General features: G+C 41.0%; 1 protein-coding gene across 1 annotated transcript in view; it reads right to left on the bottom strand.

Annotated features, from left to right (window-relative positions):
- The window catches only part of BMPER (BMP binding endothelial regulator), a 147039-nt gene that overhangs the window by 64621 nt on the left and 61365 nt on the right, over positions 1–21053 (bottom strand). Inside the window, exons 7-10 of the mRNA XM_065629282.1 lie at positions 7791–7890; positions 4055–4164; positions 3271–3411; positions 901–1005 (exon numbers count right to left, since the gene is read on the bottom strand). Of these exons, the coding sequence (XP_065485354.1) occupies positions 901–1005; positions 3271–3411; positions 4055–4164; positions 7791–7890 (456 nt within the window). The remainder of the gene's footprint in view (positions 1–900; positions 1006–3270; positions 3412–4054; positions 4165–7790; positions 7891–21053) is intronic.

The following is a 21053-nucleotide window of genomic DNA, read 5'->3' as shown; positions in this document are numbered from 1 at the left end:
GCAGAACCCAGAACGCCAAGGTACAGGCTCTCTATTCTACCACCACTTCAGGCTGCCAAAAGTTCACACGTATAAAATTTTACAAACTAGAGTTTGTCATTTAAAATTTTATACCTAGGTGTCTGTGACTCATATTTTCCCCACTGGCTTCCAGGATGGAGAAGGAAACACTGAGAAGGTGTAATGCTAATGACTTGGCTCTTGCTTCTGCAGTTCTGTTCAAAGATCTGCCCCTACAAGAGGTGTTATTTAGAGCTCCCTCTTCTGAAAGCTTGAGCCATTAAAAAAAAATCTGTCAGTGACAGAAATCCAAGAAACAAAGGCTGATTTCAGCCTGAGGTTTCAAGTAATGTTAATTTTTGAAGCAATTAAGTAAAGTTACAATTACACTGCTCTTTGGGTTCAGTTCAGACTTTCAAATAAAAAATACTCAGGCTATAACCTTAGAGAAAGCAGCATGGCTTGATTGAAATAATTTGCTTTGTTTTGTCTAATTTTCAACCAAGTATTAAGCCTTGTATGCACTGAGAAATGGAAGTACAACAACCTCCTGTGGCTTGCTTTAACAATATGCATGCTCTTGGAAGATTAACATAGTCATCTCACTGCTCTATAAAGCTTTAAATGTATGTGAAAGAGATGTTCCAGTGCAGATATTTGGGACAGAGAAAGTTGGAGGAGGAGAAACAAGGTTTTCAGAGCAAGGTCAGAGGAGGGAAGCCCATATTCAGGGTAGCAGCAGCACACTTGTGGAATGCCAGCCTAAATTAATATGCCAGAGGATCCCTTCTTTCCAATCCGCATGCCCCACTGCCATGTGCACACTTCTAAGAAACACTGAAAAAGATAATGGTGCAGGAAAAAAAAGAGAAGAAAGCTCTGTTCTTTTAAAAAACTCACATGAGGACAGCTGCTGACTGGAATGCACTGTTTCTTGCGACACTCTGTCTTGCCTTTCACACAAGCACAGATGGTACAGTTCACAGAGGACCACATCTCTCCATCCTGGAAGAGGGAACATGATACAGTATCAGCTGGGGTGGCAACAGGAAGCTATTTCAGCAATGTATCATTGCACAAGAAAGGATGACTTTCCCTGTTGGCATTGTGTCACTGTTTAGTCTAAATTATTTTGAGGTGTCTGTCCATGGCCAGTTGGGTTAAAGACAAAGATCCAATTCAGCATGATTTTCTTCCCTTTGGCCCTCTAGGTAAGAAATCCATTTTTTGCAAGGCTAACCAAATCACATTTGCATTTTTCATCAGTGTCTTGATTATTTGCATTGTTTTCTGTCCAGTCTGTGTCTGAGATGTGATCACACCTACCACAAATTTTCATTTAAGCTCACATAATTAGAAAAACCTGATTCATTGGGTTGAGTGACGTCTTTAAGTTGTTGCACGTGAAAGTATTTGATTAAGATGTCAGCATATAGTGAATTTATTCCCAGATGCAGCATCATTTTGACTTAGGGCAGGAATGGTCAAATAATGAATTCTAATTTAGATTACTTACAGAACTTTTACAGTTACCTGATCTGTTAGACATCTGAAAATGTTTAGAAGACATACAGTGCTGAACTTCTCAAATGCAGAGCAGGTAAGACAGCCTATGTACAGCTCTTAAAGTATTAGGTGCAGAGCCTCATGGTCTCATCCCCCACTTACTTGGGAAGGATTGCTTGTGGAACTACTTTGGCTCCTTTTTACATAGTGTTGCTTTTGCCAAACATGGTTCCTAAAACATTCTGTCTCACCCACTTACGGTCTTGTGCTAGCCTGCTTAGAGCCAAAATGTGCATGTTTTCTGTTTAAAGGGCTGCTGTGAAGGAAGGGTGAGGATAGATGTGACAGGAACAGGAAGTCCAACCAGACGGCTGTGAACAATTACCTGCCCACCTCAACATGATGTTTTGACCAGAGAGAAAAACAAACTAAATCTGAAATGCCAAGGAGCCTAACTTATTCAGTGCAGCATACTTGGTCAAAGGCTGTCTCTCCCCTATCTGTTGTTTCCAGGCCACGTTATGATGACCTGGTGTTCCTGATGGAGCACATGTTCTTGTGGGCCTCTAATGACCACTCTCCAAACATCTGCTAAGGTACCAGGATATATCACAGGTGACTGCATGCAGCTACCCTGATTTTTTGTCTCATAGCTGGTCTTGCACAGGAATGCAAAAACACATTCAATGTGCCCATTCTAACTGTGTTAGACCATTAACTTCAACAGAGCGATGCTGGACTTACCCTTTTGGACATGAGGCCAGAAATGGGTATACTGCCTCATTATTTTTTCTTACTCTGTAGAATACTTAGAAATATAGTAAAATCTCCACAAGAAGCAGAATATTTTAGTTGGGTGCCTAAGAAGCAGGCATTTGTTCCTGAAGCACAATAGCACCAGTGTGAAAGTGCCAATCAGATGGAGCATAGTCTCAGCATACAGTACGTTCACATGTAATTTCCAGAATAAACACTTTAGCTATGTACACAAAAGATGGAATAAATGGGAAGCAACTCTGGCTGAGCAAACCAAGTATTCACAAATGATTTAACATCTGATCTGATTCAAGGGTCTCTTAATTCACAGATGGCCCATGAGGTGACAGAATCTTTTTTTGACACAGTGTGAAAAAAGCTGCACCACTTGGAAAAACAAGCAGGGTCTCAGCAATAGCAGAAGTGTTCTGCAGGGAATCCCATGTGATTTGAAAATATTGGGTGAGAGTGCAGTGGGTAACAGTTATTACGTGGTTATCCCAATAAAACATGTCAGGGGTGCTGTCCTTAGCAGAGATGTGAAATGTAGTAAATCAAGACGAGCAACTTTCAGACAAGACAAACTTCGCAAAGCTCCTGTTGGATCAGCTGTGGAAGAGACTCTTTGGCTTGGTAGATAAAGCCTGCATACCACTCAGCATATCTTCTCCATGAATATTAGTGTTTGTTTGGGAAAGCAGAGTATTACTATCTCTTACTAAAAATGCATTACTTGTCATGAAAGAGCAGCTTGAATCTCTGTGTACAGAAAGGGACACAACATGTCACATCAAGAAGGAACTAATCTTTTACTACAGAATTTAGACAAACTCAGAAAAAAATAGCAGATGGTAAATTTTCCAAAGCTTTGCCTCCGAGTTGTTCTATCATCAACCAGGATGATGAGGATTCTGCTAAAAAACAAGCCACAATACTAATTTACAGTAAACTCATGCTGTTTCAGCTGTTACGATGGCATCTATTCTTGAGCCACACATGAAACTTTACCTGGAAGATCTTATTGCCAAACTTGCACACTTTCACTTCCTCAGGAGGGATATATGAGACACAGTCCTTGCAGCAGTGATCACTGTTTTTATTGCATTCACCAGGAAATAAGCACCTCTTCTTGCATATCACTGTTGAATCCTAGGTAAAAAGACAAAAGGAAAATCATGAAATCATCACCGAGACATTTGTGCTCCTGTGTGTCCTTACCATGATGTTTCTGCTTGCTCAGTCATTGCATCCACTCAAGCTACAGCCCAACTGCTTTGAATAGGTCAGCTCAGAAAAAATAAAATTTTTTACTGGGTTAAAGGAATCTTTCATGGTCTGTGAATCTAAATCCTAGCTTGTACTTCCGTTGGCCTGCAAAATCTTACTGATTTTGTGACACTTTTCTATTTTTTTTGCCTAGGTGTAGAAGTGCAATTGGTCACAGTAATGTTAGAAGAACTAAAAAAACCTAGTGCCCTTCAGCAGAGATATGGTATTATAATTCACCATTTAGAAACTCCTCTTCCACTGAAATGCAAATTTAAAGAGGATCACATAATCTGACTAACTTAATTTTGCATCCCACAGAGTTGGGCATCATGTCTCAGCTGAGGCAGTCAGTAACTTTTCAAACATTCCTAGCACAACTGCAAGTGCTCTTCAGATCAGATTGTAGGAGACCACACAAGATGCCGAAGAAGAACAGTATCAGGGTTTACAGTTCCACAGCCCTACAAATTACTGCTAAGCCAGACAACCACCAGCACACAACACCAAAGCACTGTGGACTTACCTTGCATGTACATAGTGTGCAGTTGTCATAAATAAATGAGGACCCATTATCATACACGTTGCTGTGAAAGAGGCAGCTTCCAAATGGGAGGTCAAACACTTTCCTCTGTCCTGGATATAAATAAACAGTAACAGAAACAGAATGTGGTTGAAAATATTTCATATTGTCAACAAAAATAGTAGGGCTTATTGTCACCAGACCAAATTCATATGCAATGTGTCATTTTGGTATGTGTTTCCATTTTGGTGCGAAAAAAGTATGTACTTTTAACATTTCACTGTTCTTCTAGCACACACGCATCGGTACAAATTCTACCATGGGCAGGAATATAAATATGATTTATGGCATGTTTTTACTGGAAAAAGTCTTTCTTCTCCTTCTCATCATAAAGTGCCCAGTGCAGTTTAAAGGAATTAAAAGTAAGCACTGCAAACTCTTCGGGTAGGTACACTTAAACTAGTTTAAACAGTCTTTAACTTAATGCAGTAACTTATCAAATAAAGCAGCCTTAACTGGTTTTAGCATATCTACCTCAGGGGTTCACAGCAGCCAAACTAAATCAACTCAGTGGCATTGATGTGAAAAAACCATAGGTGTTACCCTGTCTCATTAAGACAGCCTAGTGTATCATGTTCACACAAGCTTGCAAGAAATACAGGCATTTGCATCATTTTTGAGCAGAATGAGGGCCACACAAGACATTTAGTTTCCATAACCCATAAAATATTTGGGCTTCATGAGAGCAAAGCAAGGTTTACAGCACTACGCAGGGAAGGCAGCATCAATCTCAAATTCTTCCTGAAGTCCTGCAATCTTGCAAGGACTTTCAGTTCCCAGTTGCAACACACTTTGTGGTTCTGCAAGCTTCTCTTATTCCTCAGCTTCTTTCCTAGTAGGTTATTTTAAACAAGTGACAATTATGATACATGAACATGAGCTCTTTACAAAAACTCATATGAAATCACTATACTTATCTTCCTCATTTTGAATATCTTCCCCTGTTTACTTTTGGTGGCAGCCAACTAATAAGATCTTTTGTGAGTGGCTGCCAGTCTCTTGGCTTATCATTTCTGAGGCCTGATGTTAAATAGGCATCGGTTCTGAGGTAGGGAATGGCCACTGCAAGTATATACAAGTCACTAAGTACTAGGCCAATACTTTAGCTCTCAAACTACCACGTCTTTGCATACTGCAATTCCTTGCCTTTCCAATAATTCTTAATAATGTAGAACAGCTTAAAAGGTTCCATTTTCCTCTGAGATATAAGTGAACAAAAGGATTAGCACACAGCAAAATCTATTGGATTGGCCTGGAATTTTAGAAAATCTAATGTCAAAATAGCTATTAAACAAAAAAGTTAAGAAATTATTGCTATTGTTCAGTTAGACACAATTTGAACACCTCTCTCTTGCAAATCAGCTACCTTGGACTAATCTGTTCTTGCATAACCAGCCTCCCTTTTACTGAATGTGCATCTTTCTGAAAAGGCTTAATTTTTCTTGCAGGATTGACAAATGAAATCGGTTGTGGATATTTAGTAGCCCTAAAAGGAACTGTTCTACATCCATGCACCACTTTTGGGCAAAGCTTATCCATAGTCCTGCCTGTAACAACACTTCTGCTGCTCTACATAGGGCCAGGACTTCAATCGCATAACTAATGTAAACAAGTGAACAGAAGTCCAGTTCTCTCTCACAACCTCTTGCCATGCCTTGCAAACCACCGAGTACAATTCTGGGTGGCCAACCCAGTTCAAACAGTTGGTAAAAAACCACTGACAAAGGAGCTACCACTTTAAAAGTTGTGGTGGTGAAGATATTGGCTTAATGGTTGGCTTTGCTGGCTCATAACCACTATTTAAACTAATAATTCAAGTCCCAGTAGAGTCCACTGCATTCTTCTAAGCTATATACGCTGAGTATCAGGAATTCAACTGCAGGGAGGTCCTCCACATGATACTCAAAAAACCATGCCTCAGCATCCCTGAAAACATTTCTCTTTCCTGACTGCCACAAATGCGCTACACATTCCTTGGCTCTACCTCCACTCCAAAACACCCAGCGTTTCCCTGTGAATAGACATTATCTATTCACAGGTATATGAGTTGTTTTAGATCAAAGACCACATAAAATAAAAATCATTACTACTAGTGAACTCACAGACTCTTCTAGGAGGCGAAAAAAGAATCTGTAGAAAAATCTCCATGAAGCAGTCAGAAATTAAAGCTGGGTTTTGAATGCCTAGATCAAGGAGGGGAAGGTTCAGTTGGGAAAACCAAGGTGTGGAGAGGACAAGGGGATTTTACAGAAGGAAAGGAAAAATGTCCTCAGCCAAAATAGAAGCTCAGCATTTGGACTGCCCTCCTTTCCATTTCCTTCCTCTAGTGTATTACTCTATGGTGCTGGAGTTAAATGTTCTAGACAGATATTTAACTGTAGCACTTCTCAATTAGCAAATAAATAAATAAATAAATTCATGTTTGTTTTAAGCAGTAAGAACTATAAAATATTACAAAAAGTTGGAATTCTCTATGGCTTGCTGCCTCTGAGGCCAGACCTCTCTGTAAACCTCATCTAGCCTGAAACAGACTTTGGCTAGTAGTAGAGATATGGTCAAAATATCAAAAGGATTTTGTTGAAGAACTGAGAGTTATCAGCTCTGAAAAATTTCCAATCCTAGTTATAACCTCATAGACCAAACTAAAGCTAATTTACTTGGTAGGATGTGACTGCTCCTTGTTTATGAAATAGAATGACACACAGAATCATTTTGGTTGGAAAAGACCCTCAGGATAATTGAGTCCAGCCATTACCCTAGCACTGCCAAGTCTACCTCTAAACCATGTCCCTGAGAACTTCATCTGCACATCTTTTAAACAACTCAAGGGATAGTGACTCAACCACATCCCTGGGCAGCCTGTTCCAATGCCTGACAACCATTTCTGTGAAGAAATTTTTTCTAATATCAGATCTGAACCTTCCTTGGTGCAACGTGAGGCCATTTCCTCTGGTCCTATCACTTGCTACTTGGGAAAAGAGACTGACATGCTAAGGAACATTAACCTGTGGTGTCTGTGTACATGGTAAGAGCAAAGTAAGGACTCTCAAAAGGCATGGCCTTCCTTGGCGTAACCTGGAAGAACTAGCCCTTTTTAGAGGCCTCTGACTTACTCCTTTAAAATGTGTTGGAAAGCCATAATTGAAGCTATTGCTGGCTGAAACTGTGATTCAACCTTAAGAAGGCAAGCATGAGGCAGACTCTTGGGTCCCTGGCCTCTCTGACAACAGCTTCTAAGAACGCAATTTCAGTCCAGAAGTTTCCTCTGACCTGCATTTCCTCAAAACCAAGAATGCAAATGTACACTTGAATAAAAATATGAGAGGGTGAGGCCTTTTTCTTGTGGCAAATTCCAACAAAACATTTCCTCCGACATCAACTTCATTTGTGAAAGGTGCAATGGAGGTAGGAAATATCTCTATATTTGTCTCTGTAAGCAAGCCAGCTGGTCCACGCTCAAATGCTCTTCTGCAGCTGCATGCTTAGCACCACCCATCACAACCCTACATGCGGACCTCAAGTACATGTTTAAACCCTTAGATTACAAATCCACTGAGCAATACGTTCTCTTCCACCTCCTAGAATTTACCAGTGTCATGAAATACTGGTATAAAAGATGCTACACAGAAACATATAATATTAATTACAAAATTCCTAGGAAAAAAAAAAAACCACTCACCTAAGCATTTGGGGCAACACTGTCCAGCAGGAACATGACTGAGGTGCTGGGGACACGAGAGAATGGGGCAGACTTCTTGGATGCACTGTGTCCTGCCATCCTGAAGGAAAATAGGCTAAGTTAGAAAAAGAAAAACCAAAACAAACAAACAACCAAAACAAAACAACAACAACAACCATAAAGCAAAATGTCAGTGATTGCATACTACCCACACAGACAGGTAACAAGTCTTGAAAAGCCTTAGCCAAAGCAATATTTGCCAACAGAAATTTCTGTTTGCATCAGGCATACAAGAAACATGTACAATGCTCCTTCAACACTTTCTATATTGCTTGCAGAGACCTTGGTTTATTCATATTTTTCCATTCTCTCAAGAAAGGAATGTAATAGTTGAAGAAACAGTGTCTTTCTATCTTATTTCTTGGTATAGGTATGAGAAAACCAGGGAGAATAAAATCTTTATCCATTGACCTTTCTGCATGTTCAAAAAAGTTGTTGAGCAATTTTTTACATTACTGTTCACCTCCTGTGCCATGCCCCTCTAGGCTTGTCTGGGACAGGGATTAAATGCTGAAGCAAGATAAGAGCAGGTGTTCTTCTACTATGCCCATGACCTCAGAAACCAAATAAGCCAAAATCACTTAAGAAAGCACATTCTTGTTAGCCTCCGAGCCCAACTATGCAAACTCAGAAGGTCTGCTTTCTTCAGAAGACTGAAAACCAAGAGATTACAAAATTTTGAGAATGAATGTGGGGAACTGGGAGGGGGGAGAGGGAAAAAATAGAAAAAAAATAAGCAACCTGGATTGGATATATCCTATTGTACCAATGAATATCAGAAACAGAGAGAGGCAAAAAGCACAGCAAAGATGAAAGCAAAGAATATGTTTATGATTAAATCAGTCAAAAGACATCTTTGTTCTCATTCTGCTCCGTTGCCTGATTACTTCACAGTGCTTATAGAATGCCGTGTTTAGCTCTGGATCCTCTACCAACATGTGCTCCATAAACTCATCAGAGTCCAGGTTGTTGAACTTAGAAACTTTAAAAACCTTTGTCTTAGCAAGAGAAATCAGCCCTTTTCACCTTACTGCCCTGCCTTATTTATTACTCAGAGCTGCAGGCTCATCCCAACAATAAGCGTTGTGTTCCTGGATGCTGTGATGGAAGACTTATGAACGGTCTCCTCCCACCTACATGCTGGATGCCTCTCAGGGATCCTTGGGGAAAGACGGAAAAAACTGTTCATTTTGAAGAGCTCTGTGCCTGAAATGACGGTATGCCATTCCCCTCCTAATGACCTCAGTGAATCATGTAAAAGCTTTACATACAGATAGACCCACATACACACCGTTATACAGAAAATAACATGCTGATTGTACCCCTGTCCTGTAATAAGTTTTCAGGCACTGAAGTCTACCTGTCCCATGGGGCCACCAAAGCATCCTGAGTGCACATGGCTAAGGACTGCTCGTAATTCTTTCACTGTGGCATGCAGGAACACAGAGTTTATTGTAGACTGAAATGACTGCTCTAAATTAAGGGTCAGACCAGAAACTTGACAAAATGAAATGAATTCTTCACTGATGTTCCTTATGATGCTCAGGGAATAGCTCTGTGAAAAGAGACACAGGTGCAGAATAAAAGAGAAAATACCAAAGAAGGGCTCTTTGAAGCAATTCCATCATTCAGCCCAGGGTAAAAGGCTATGAGAAGACAAAGTTCAAACTTCGGTGACAATTCAGCAAATGGGAAAGCGGGGCATGGAGACCTCCATGGTCTGGTGACCATGGAAAGCCAGCCTGGTGACAGGATCAGGGATATATCCATGGAAGACAAATCAGTGTCCCAATGCATGGTGAGCACAGGTCCTTTCTTGCAATCTTGTTTCTGCATTTAATACTCCCATATCCTATACATCTGCGGAACTGCTCAGGAGTTTTGCTTCTCTGACAGACTGAATCAAAGCTCAGGCTTAGCGCACTATTGAGACATCATCTTTGCACCCTGTATTTTTTTAAATACAAAATGCCACGGATAATATTGAATATTTCTTCATTTTAGCCTTTTTTTATAGCTCCTTTCTTACCTTTCGTACTTGCCCCTCCTCTGCACAAAACTAAGTCCAGTTGCATCTCTTTATCGCACTGCTGCTCCCACTTCCAGCCTGTAATGCTACTTTTTTAACACCAAACTATTTTCTATCTTGCTGTTGTCCCAGATAGGCTCTTCCAGCCTTCAGTATCATGACAGGGTGCAAGTTCAAGAACAGTCTGAAACAAATCAACCTGTACCATTTAAAGTAAGAATTATTCTACTTGCCCGACAGAGCTTAGAGAGAGAGCTCAATGGGCACTGTGATGAAATGTCAAAACCTACAAAATACTTCTATTTTCTTGAAAGATTCAGTCATTGCAATTCAAAACTCACAAAGCATTCAGGATACCAGCTTTCAAAGCAGGATTAGCTAGTGCTGCCAGTCCTTTAAATTGCATGGAATAGAGCCGTGTAGGAAAAACCATGCAAAAGATGTTCAACAAAAAAATCAAGGGAAAAAATAACTCCAGAGAACAAAAACATTGGCTCTGGATGGCCTAAGCCAGGGTGAGAACTGCACAGTAAACACCTTGCCTCACCTCCCAATTACATCTAGAGCTCTTAGGTCACATTGCCCTGTTAAGTGTAACATCTCCCAGGCAGCCAGAATATTTCAGGTTTGAAGCAACACCTTCCAGTAAAACCAAACCTGAACTGGAAGCCAGCGCAGACCAATAAAGTAGAAGTGACATCTGCTTCCTGTGAGAAATGCTATTCAAGGGCTAGGAAAATAAATCCTTGAGCGATAGGTATGTGAAGCCTTAATCAGGGAATGCTGCTGCAGTCCACAGTCCTCTGGAGGTAACAGATTTTGTAAGAATTCTGCAGTCTATGATGAAAAGACTCACTTTCCACCCCAGAGACAAGCAAAACCACTCCTGCTGCCACCTCATATCTGCAAAACAAAGCAGGAGGCTCCCTGGAATCAGCTCAAAGGACGGTATGGACTGGGGTATCATCTCATCTCAGTAGTTTTCTTCAGAGACAGAAGAGAGGGGAAGATGAAATAGCATTTTCTAACTCTCCCACAAGAGGTCCATCTTTGAGAAAGATGACAACGAGTCTTTCCTAAAACAAAAGCATGGAGCTAGTCCAGCTACCCGTCCATCCACTTCTGCTAAGTTCCCACCTCGGCTATGATACTTGACTGTTCAATAAGGACAGAAGAAACTTGGCAGAGTTGAGAGATGCACCCATCCAGGCTGTGGCTGGATAAAGGATGGAGTGCAGTTTCTGGGCAGGCTACCCACACGTCTGCAGCACAGCATGTATGCAGCTTGTGTGCTAGGACAGATGGAGAGAGACATGTCTAAAACTATCTATCTAAAACCAGGTTGGGAGCTTGCTGCAATTAATTTCCAAGAGCCTTGGGCTTCATCTGTCATAAGGGTGAGAACAGTGACCACAAATAGCAGAGCTGCTCTTGTCATAAGCACTCAGGAAATCTCAGGAGGACAGAGATTTACACACTCCCAATTTATTTGCTACTGATAATGAGTTTGTCTAAACTTAATAATATTTGCATACATGTTACTTAATGTTAAAGGTTAACTTCAGCAGTTTCAAGAACCATGTTTCTTGTGGGTATCTCATTTTCCATTCCAGTTTCAGGCTTTTTCTCTGTGCTTTAGTGAAGCTATAAATCATCTAAAAAAGATTCCTCCCTAGTTTTGCCCTTTGTTCACCTTGTGCTTGAAAGAATCTGCTAATCCCCCAACAGAAGTAAAATTTCCATTAATATTGCAGAATATTTTGTCTAAGTGCTGGCATTAGGATTCAGACCACAGTGGATTGTAGGCATTTCTTTTTAACTTTTACTCTAGAAGAAGTGTGAAAGGTTTCATTTGCTAACAGTGAGGTTATCCTTACAAGGGAAAAAAAGGAAAAATTATAAAGAATATCAAAATTACATTTCTCTCAACTCCAGGATACATATTCCAGACATTGAGAGCAAGGTCAGATGTATACTGTAGACTCAGCACAGGTTGCTGTACAAACTAAGACAGATGTTCAAGGTTGTCTTCAGCTATGAATAAAGATTTTATGCCACCAGCATGAAAAATACCTTTGAAGTTCAACAGGGTCACTACTGAGCAAGTCTGCCCCATGCCAGTGGCAAGAGAAGCCAAATAAACACACAACTGTATGACTGTCTGTCTTCAAGCGCTCTAGCACAGTGCAGATGACTACAGTCACCATGAACATATTAAGAGACATTATTATTTTTGTGAGAGCAATGGCATAAAGGCAATGAATAGAAATCTGCTGATAAAATGATGGACATATCATTTGATATTCAAATAATGATGAGTATTACCATTCTGGAAAAAAGAAAGATGAAGGCATACCAGGACTCCTTCACTACACCACATTCCTGATGTGTATAAGGCTTCCTGCATGAATCGTGATAGTGAATTGGTTTGCATACACTTGGTGGTCACTAGAAGCTCTGACGTATTAACTACTGTGTGATCAAAAGACTTCCACTACCTCCCAAAGGTGTACTAAATACATAAAACAGGTCAGCACCATGTACTATGCAAATATCTTCAAAACATCCTTGGAACCACATGCTTGTAAACCCATCCCTTGAGTTTACAATCAGATGTGCAGTCCCTGATTCATCATATATAATAAGTAGATTTCAGGCACAGAAGTGAGGGGATACTGTATTTAGAATGTGGTTTTAATCAGGAAACAAAATAAGTGCTCTCTCCCAAATCAGATGAAAGACACTTGTTTTTATAAGAATGCTGGTGGAGTATGTGGCAGACAGCCTCTGGGAGTAACTTCACCCTTACACAGTATTTCAGGGTCCCTGAAATAGCCATGTCATGCGCAGCAAGAGTTCCCTGGAAGGGTCACGGAGGTGAGAAGGTTTTTAGGAAACACACGAAGTAGTGAAACAGTTCTCAATATGAAAGCAACTGGCATATCAATCAGTTCAGCAAACAGGCAGGCAAGCCAGAGCTTCCCACATCACTACAGACTGATCTATTGTCTAGACAAGTATTTTTAAAATGTTTCTTTAGAAGGTATTGGATAAGATTCAGAATAGAGAGACCTTGAGCTTCCATTCAAAACAACAGGTATTTATTTTGTCTTGTGTGCACTAGATCTTTAAACTCTGGATCTAGATCTCAAGCTGGATTTTTGCTGGGATATCACTGCTATATGAAAGCTTTAGAAAGTGGTCCTAGTGCCAGTCTAAAGTAGTTTGCTATGAATTGCATGTGCATCCAATGCTCTAAAGAGCTCTCCTTCATTTTAGTACCAGATCATGCACATGAGTGTGGATATAAAATATTGCCTTAAATGTCTTAGATATGACCTAAAATCTATACAGATTAGAAATTATAAATTGAAAGATTCTTACAAATAAATTTCTAGACCAAAGGCACAATTCTTAAACTATCATTTCCCTCTGTCTTTTCTCAGTCTGATGCAAAGTCATTCCTTGACACAGCCAAGAGAAGCCTAAAGAACACCCTTTAATTTTACCAGGTAAGAGTTTGACTCTACCACCTCCCCCTTCATGTGCACTCTTATGATATGAGTAGTTAGGTGTATTATGTTATCAACAAGCCGTATTAACAAGAAAGTTCAATTAGTTGTCTGCTACTAATGTAAATTCCTGTCCCCAAGCTCCTAGCAAATTGCAAGTGCAGTTGCAAAGTGTCACAGAGTTGGAAAATCTTGACCTAAAACCAGGAACCAAAAAGCCTCCCTCTTTAGGAGATTAATCTGTATGTGGCTGTATCCCACTGCTGATGAATTATCTAAATCACCCATTAGCAGTTTAGGGCAAGATGAAGCCTCTAAAATACTATCAGGCTTTCCATCACCCAAACACCATGTGGACAAAGTGACTTGTGCAAGTGTCAAACCAGTCTAATCTTTCCATCTATTCCCCTTCTTGAGAGCCACATTTCCTGGGACTGCTTAGAGGAAGAAAAGAAATTTTCTCTTTTTCAGAAGGAAGTGGTGTGCTATGTTTGTTTGCAAATGCATGTCTGAAATAGCACAGCATCCTCCTAGAGAGTGAAATACGCTGTCCTGGGGTATAGCTCTCCACTTTGAAATCAGACTGCTGGGGAGCTGCTGATTCTGGTTCTTTCAAGTTTCAAAACACAATTTGCACCGATCCTCCCAAGGGAAGAGATGAAGGACCAAGGTATTTACTGCTGTGGGTGAAAGGGAACATTCTGGAAAATGAAATCTTGGGTTGCACAGTAGCTTTGTTTAAGCATGCACAGGCAGAGACACTGCTCCTAAAATTTCACAGTTCCTGGAACTGCAGAAGGGTTCCTCGGGGAAGGTCACGCAGTGCTCTGCTCTCAGCTGGGGGACTCAGCGCAACCAGCACTTGGTCATATTTCTCTGCTCTAATAGCGCTCTGCAGAAGTGTTGCTGGGATTATGTTGCATCTGGCTTCACAATCCGGCTGAAATCAAATCACTCGCTGACCCAACAGCCTAGCTGCAGAGTCTAGCAGCTGAGCAGCCAGCAGTCCTCTCCCCTCCAGGGTCTGCACACTGAGCTCTTGGCTCTGTTGAAAGCAATGTTGTAAATAGCCCCTCTTCACTTGGAAGCCTTGAAAGGTTTAATCGCAGTGTGTACTTTTCCCCTTTCAGGCTGATTTCCTAAGAAAAGAAGGCTTATGCAGGCACAAACCAGGCACACCTGTAGCTTGTGAATCCCTGATGCCACAAATGATCAAGGGACTCCTCTGAAAAAGGTATCTAGAGATAAAATAGCAAAAACCAAAATGATATTAAGATCTCAAAGACATTAAGTTCCTACAAATTTTGTTGAAACCAGACTGCTTCAGAGAGTACAGGGCTCCCAGTTTCTTTCCAAGAAGGCAGCAGCTGGCTGTCCAGGCAGCATCTGCCAGATCTACTGCCTTTTGCTTGGTGCACCTCAAACACCTTTGTTGGCTGTTTAATTATCCAAGGAACTATTCTCAGAAACAGAGCATCACTTCTCAGAATATTTTTCCCAGCAAGAGAGTATCTAAAAAGTTATCTTCATTTTCTCAACGTTACTGACAATGCTCAGTATGTCAACATAGCATATTAGTTGCTGCTTTCAGCATGGAGATGATCAGCCAGCATCTCAAATCCAGCTTTTCCTCTGGTCAAAATCCTTTCACATCGCTTCCATCACTTGCTGCCATTTCACACACTTACTAGTAAAACTCTCTTTCTTGCTGCAGGTCTCATTAAACTGATCACTGCCACCATGCCTTATGGAGGCTATGCTGGGTATTAGTATCAAAAGGCTTCAGACTTCTGAAATTAAAGCTAGCTCTTTACTAAGAGAGCTACTTAACAGAAATGCTGCAACCACAGGTACCGCTGCACGTACCTTCCACACATTTTGGTGTTTCCTATAAGCCAGACATCCTTCTATAGGCTGTGATCCCCTTGTGATCTCCCCACCAGTTGCTGCACAGGGCACACTCAAAACAGTGCCAAATCATCCCTCTGAATGCTACAAGGGAAAACAGAGAAAGGGATCTAGCAATACAGCACTCACTATAGCACAACGCCTTTCTGTAGTGCTGGAGGTTAGAAGAGATACACCTGGCGGAAGAGGTGGATTTTAAGGCGGGATGCAGGCAAGGACTGCCTCAAAGTTCATACAAATCAGTGGGAGTCTTTCAATTGATTTTCAGTTCACTTTGGATGACAGCCTTTTGGACAAAAGTCCTGAAAGTTGCACAGGGTAGTAGTGAAAAATGAGCCAAGATAACCACTTTGGTAGGAATGGGCCACGAAGGCAGGCCCACATTGCAGAAAGGGGCAGAGCTCTGCAGCACCTTGGTGGTAAAGAGCAGCAGCATCCTGGGGACAGCAGAAGGGAAACGAAGCCATTGGCAAGGAAATGGTTCTGGCATGCCACTGCAGGAGAGAGTTCAGCTATTCATGATTAATTTAGCTGTTACACCAGAGGTCTCCAGTGACTATGGAAGCTTTGCCGTGAGCCACATGATTATTTATTTCTCTTCTAAAATGAACTGTTTCTATGAAAAATAGCAATAAAACATGTTATGCTGGAAGCCATCTGTCGCCAGAAAAACTATTAAAAACCACTAACAAGCTTCTTCAGCTTATTCATGTCCCATCCCAGATAGTAAGAAAGTTAGGGTTAAATGCAAGGGACTTTCCTAACTTCAGTTATTAGAAGCAGAGCAGTAGCTCTGTAAAGCAGGTCCTGGCTTCTTGATGCCATGACTTTTCCCCTGAATCAGTTGGAGGCTGCTTTGTTTTCATTGGCATCAAGAACACATGAAGCACAGTCCAGTGGGTGTACAGTTGTGTATACACCACCAGTGCATTTGCATAACGTTTCAAAGTCCTAACTCAATGCTTGCAAAATGATGGTCACTGCCACAATGTGTTTATATAAATAGCACTTGCTTTTCATAAGATAAACTTGCGCAAAGGTTTTGTTTTGTTTTGTTTTCTTTTACTGCAGCATAAGCTTTGTGATGCTACCTTACAAGCTTTTCTTGCCAGGTCCGACAGTAAACAGTACTCCTATAAACCCCATACTTTGGCAGCTATTGGCGACTACCTTCACCTCCAGTTCCAGGTCCCACATTACACGCAGGACTGGCCTCCCTTCTGAGAACAGGTTTTCCTTCTGAACAGTCCATTTGCAGAGATACACAGTTATTAAATCCCTCCAGTGTTCCCAGCATGTTTCTTGCACGCACAGAATACTGGTACCATTGTGGTCCTGAGAAAGGTGACAATTCAGACTCTCACTTCATCATCATTCTTTAAAACACTTGGTCATGACTAGAAACTCTACAGATGTATCCGCACAGCTTCGCCTTAGAGTATTAGTTTTAAATAAATCGCCTGAAGTTATCTGCAGGACTAAATTGCAAGACTCAAGTGAATTAAATCTCAAAATGCCCAAATGCTGACATCTGGCATTTAGATACAAAATAAAGGCTTTATTTTCAGTGGTGCAGACACTTCCTTGTAGACAATATGAACTTCATTTCATTGCATGGTTTGAAGCTTCATTTTTGAGGGGTTCAAATGTATAAACAAGGTAATGAATAAAACCAACTAGAGTTGCTCTTGGAAGAAGAAAAAAAGCACACAATTTAGAAGAAAGTCCCTACACACCTCAATTTGGAAAAGTTGTAACTAGGTCAAAAGCTGCCAGAATAGCCCGCACTAAGTCACTGTTCCATTCACAAGCAAAGAGAACAAATCTCCTTCGGTGATTCAAGGCAATGAGGTATTGGAGAGGTTGAGACTTGATCCTTCACTGGCTGTTTCTACAATTTACAGATGCTCTTGCCTGAAGGTTTGATGATAAAGCACATCGATATCTGTAGAACATCCATGGTAAAATAAATCATACTGTTGCAGTTAGGATGCTACTTCTAGCTTTTTACAAGCCCTTAATACATGTATGTACCCTCCTTAAACATTATGCTCCACATATACTGCTGAGGTAACCTCAGGAAATATAGGATTACACACGCACTGCTTCCTTAATGCATCCATCGAAGGTTTTCATTAACAGGAGATCCTGTTTGTACTAAGCACTTAGCAGAGAGAGTTAAAAATATACTTTAAAGCATTATGCTGACTTCAGCAAGAGAAAGTGCTAAACTGCAGGTCATTCAGAAGATTTCTTGGAAATAAAATTTTAGGAAAACTAGGCTACCTTTATGAAACGAGTAGATTACAAAACTGTTCCTACAGTGAAACAGTCACAGGGGTAGCTTCAGTCTACCTGAAGTGGTGTAGGATTAGACTTACCGTAGGCCAATGGTACTTTTCCATAGCAACATCCCGAACACCACAGTGCACAATTCCACTCCTTTGTATTACCTAGAGCTGTCTCTCCCCAGAGATCTGGCTTGGCTTTACTCCAGGATGGGGCACACTCTGTCTTGTGATCAAGGGGAGTTACAGATTTTAGTCTTAAACACAAGCCTGAGCAAGGGGTACTGAGGAATCTGCAGCTCTCCAGGAATAGCCTTGGGAAGCACTTTGGTTAGGAATCATTTACAAGTCACAATTTCTCCAGGCTTCCTCCTTCCTCCAGGGGTAATGACTTACAGAAGCATCAGCAGCAAACTCTGACATTTCCCAGTCCTGGCTAGGAAGACTGATAGGAGAATCACAGATTTTTCCCCCTCCTTCCTAGCTTGCAAACCATCTGCACATGCATGGAGAAAGAGTAGATAAAACTGCAAGAAGTCCATTGCTTCTTTGCACCCCTGCATAGACCATGACACACACTCAGGTCTCCCCTGTGTTTTCTTCCAGTTTTTCCCAATAAAGTTCATATCCAGCTACTGCTTTTCATTTATGGGTGGGATCCTGTTGCTAATTACTGGCTTCTCATTGGCAGTAATGCATCTGTAAAAGGCTGATGCCCAGATCTATAAAGATCGCAGGTTCCTCAGGGACAGCTTAGGCATGACGTAGAACCTACAGAAATGTGGATTTAACCATTTAGGCAACTACAGCATGCCATGGCTGGCTAGATTTTGACCAGGCCATCTCTTCTGGCACCTGCCTAAAGGCCTGCTGCTGTTCTTGTACAGGATCAGCACTGTTACGTTAAGCCAACCAGCCTGGCACTTTTCTCCAAGCTAAGCTCACATGACACTCACAAACTAGATAGTCTTATATCTAAATTCTTTGCAAGGCCATACATACAGGCCATGTTTAGGTCACAGCATATGGCAAACTTCATTCAAAAAGGCTGCCAGAGGAATAGATATACTTGTATCTACCTTTCTCATAACATCCTGCTGGCCAAAGCACTTCAGAATAGAGGCATGGCCCAAGGAGAAGGCACTCCATCATCCTCTTGATAAAGCCACAACACCGAGTCGTCAAAAATTAAAAGATACATGCAGAACCATCAGGTGATCTAGAAAGAAGGATTCTGTTTCTGGAGCCTAATGAAGAGGACATATACTCCAAAGGAAGAATTTTTCACATTCTGGGACTTCTTACACAGGAAGATCTTTCTGCATTTTACATTTCACAAAATACTTAAATTGTATTAAGACTGAGGGTCACACCAAATGCAATTGGAAATGCAAATTACAATGCATTCTCATATTTGGCTTACTGTCTCACCATCAAAAGCCACTAGTAGTCCCTAAGAGAGATAATAAGCAAGCGAATAAAATTTAGTTTTCGTTGCAAGTGTAGGTCTCTCCTTGGCCCTGTTGAGTCTCCTTTGTACCTGTCTAATGATGTAAAATGGTCTTACAATCAGTGCAAAGTGACTCATTGAAGATTCCCATAGGAAATAGAATAATACATTTTTACATGTAGGATTTGTTTAACTACTGGAAATAGTAAGTTAATTAGCAAAGACATTTGAAAAAAATGTGAATTATTTATACTGTAACCCTCATCCCACTGGCAGAGAACTTCGATAATTTACTTCTCCAAAACTTCTTGTCTTTTTTTCCCTACTCTTCAGGTTTTTTTAACATGCTCCTGAGATTACAATACAAAATTCTCTGCTCAGTAAGTTTTCGGCATTTGCAGTGTTCTCAACTGCATGCACTTCCAGTTATTGACCTTCCATTTACTCATTCTGGCCTTGCAGAAAGGTTTTCAGATAATGTGAGAAAGTGTCATTTGAAATTATTCTAAAGCAGAGAACAGTTATGCACTCCAACCTATTATTGTAAATTAAAACTAAAGGCACCTATACCTTTCAAAATGATACAATATTTTTATTATTTAAAAAACAGGCCCATCATATGAAACAGCTGCCATGTTTATTTAGATAAGTGCTCCTCCACTCTTATAAGTGGAGGCTGATGACAGATGTATTTTCAAGGCAAAAATATTAACTCTAGAAATGTCAGCATTTGCTTCTTTTCAGGATAGCCTTACAGATTCACACATCATTTTTCATCTACATGGAGGGTTTCTTTTTTTCTTACAGAGAATCTCAAAACACGGGTGTAAATTACTGGTCCTGAGGCCTGACAGTTTTATTAGCATGTCACCGGTGACACGTGTTAGGTCTGATCAGACATAGAGAGCGGCTGGTTTCTACGGCCCGCACCTCATGGGATGAAGAAGGTTTGTGCTTCCCCTGCAGGAATTTTCCACCTGACTGCTCCATTTCTATGAACCAGTATTTGCTAAAGTTACGAGATGCCACACAAATGCACTGTACAAATGTAGTTCCTGGGGCTACTAGAAAGAGAAAAAAAAAAACACGTAAAGCAAGATTTTTCTTCTGAATTCAAGGAGTCCAGCCTTCTAGCTCACACAGCTAGCATGCTATAATTAAGTTTCCTGTGTTTAGTAGTATAACTGTTCTGCTTTTAATCATGTACATAGTACTGTTAGCAGATACAGCAGATGAAGCCCTATACCTTATTCACTACATACACACGAAGAACACCTCCTACATCTTTAGCCTACACCACAGAGGAGCTCTGCAGTACTCACATTGCCTCCCAGATAAATGCATGCCAAAAGAAAACATCACTCAAGGATAATTATGTACAATCAAACCATGAACAGACGTATGAACGAACAGCAATTAGAAGGTGGCTGCTAACCATCAACAATGCAAGACAAACCATCTTCCAATTAGTGACCAGCTAGAGCAAATTGGAGCCATAAGAATGAACCGCACTAGCTAAAAAGTCCCTCTGGGCAAAATTTGCATACATGCCACTAGCCTGTGCCACCTGAGACCCAGTGACTACCCAAGATTTTTCCATAGCACTGGCAGACTTGATAAAGGATTTACCACTTGAGACCAACACCTTCCTGGCACAACAGGGAGGAGCCAGGTGTGCTACTCAATGGCAGAAAAATGTCCATGTTGAATAACAAAAAGCTGTCCTACCCTGAAGGGCAGCTGTTCTCCACAGCCCTTCTTCTCTTCAGTTCTCCACAGTTCGCTTCAGACTATGCTCAGGTTGTTACGCTAGACATTTTAGTGACAGTAAGACCTCCCCAGCACGGCTGCACAGAAAGGTGCTGAGAAGTGCCCACATTTTGACATTTTGAGCTGGCCAGAGATGAGACACCGCTCCTGATTTGCCTGCAGGCCACATTGACCTCTTAGCATGGCACTGTACCTAGGTGATACGTCCCAGAAGATGAGCTGAGAACATGAAGCTGCCCATATCCA

This window comes from Caloenas nicobarica, chromosome 2, assembly GCF_036013445.1.
Source record: "Caloenas nicobarica isolate bCalNic1 chromosome 2, bCalNic1.hap1, whole genome shotgun sequence".
NCBI lineage: Eukaryota > Metazoa > Chordata > Aves > Columbiformes > Columbidae > Caloenas > Caloenas nicobarica.
The sequence above is the reverse complement of the archived record's forward strand: the minus strand, read 5'-3'. Positions and strand labels throughout refer to the sequence as shown.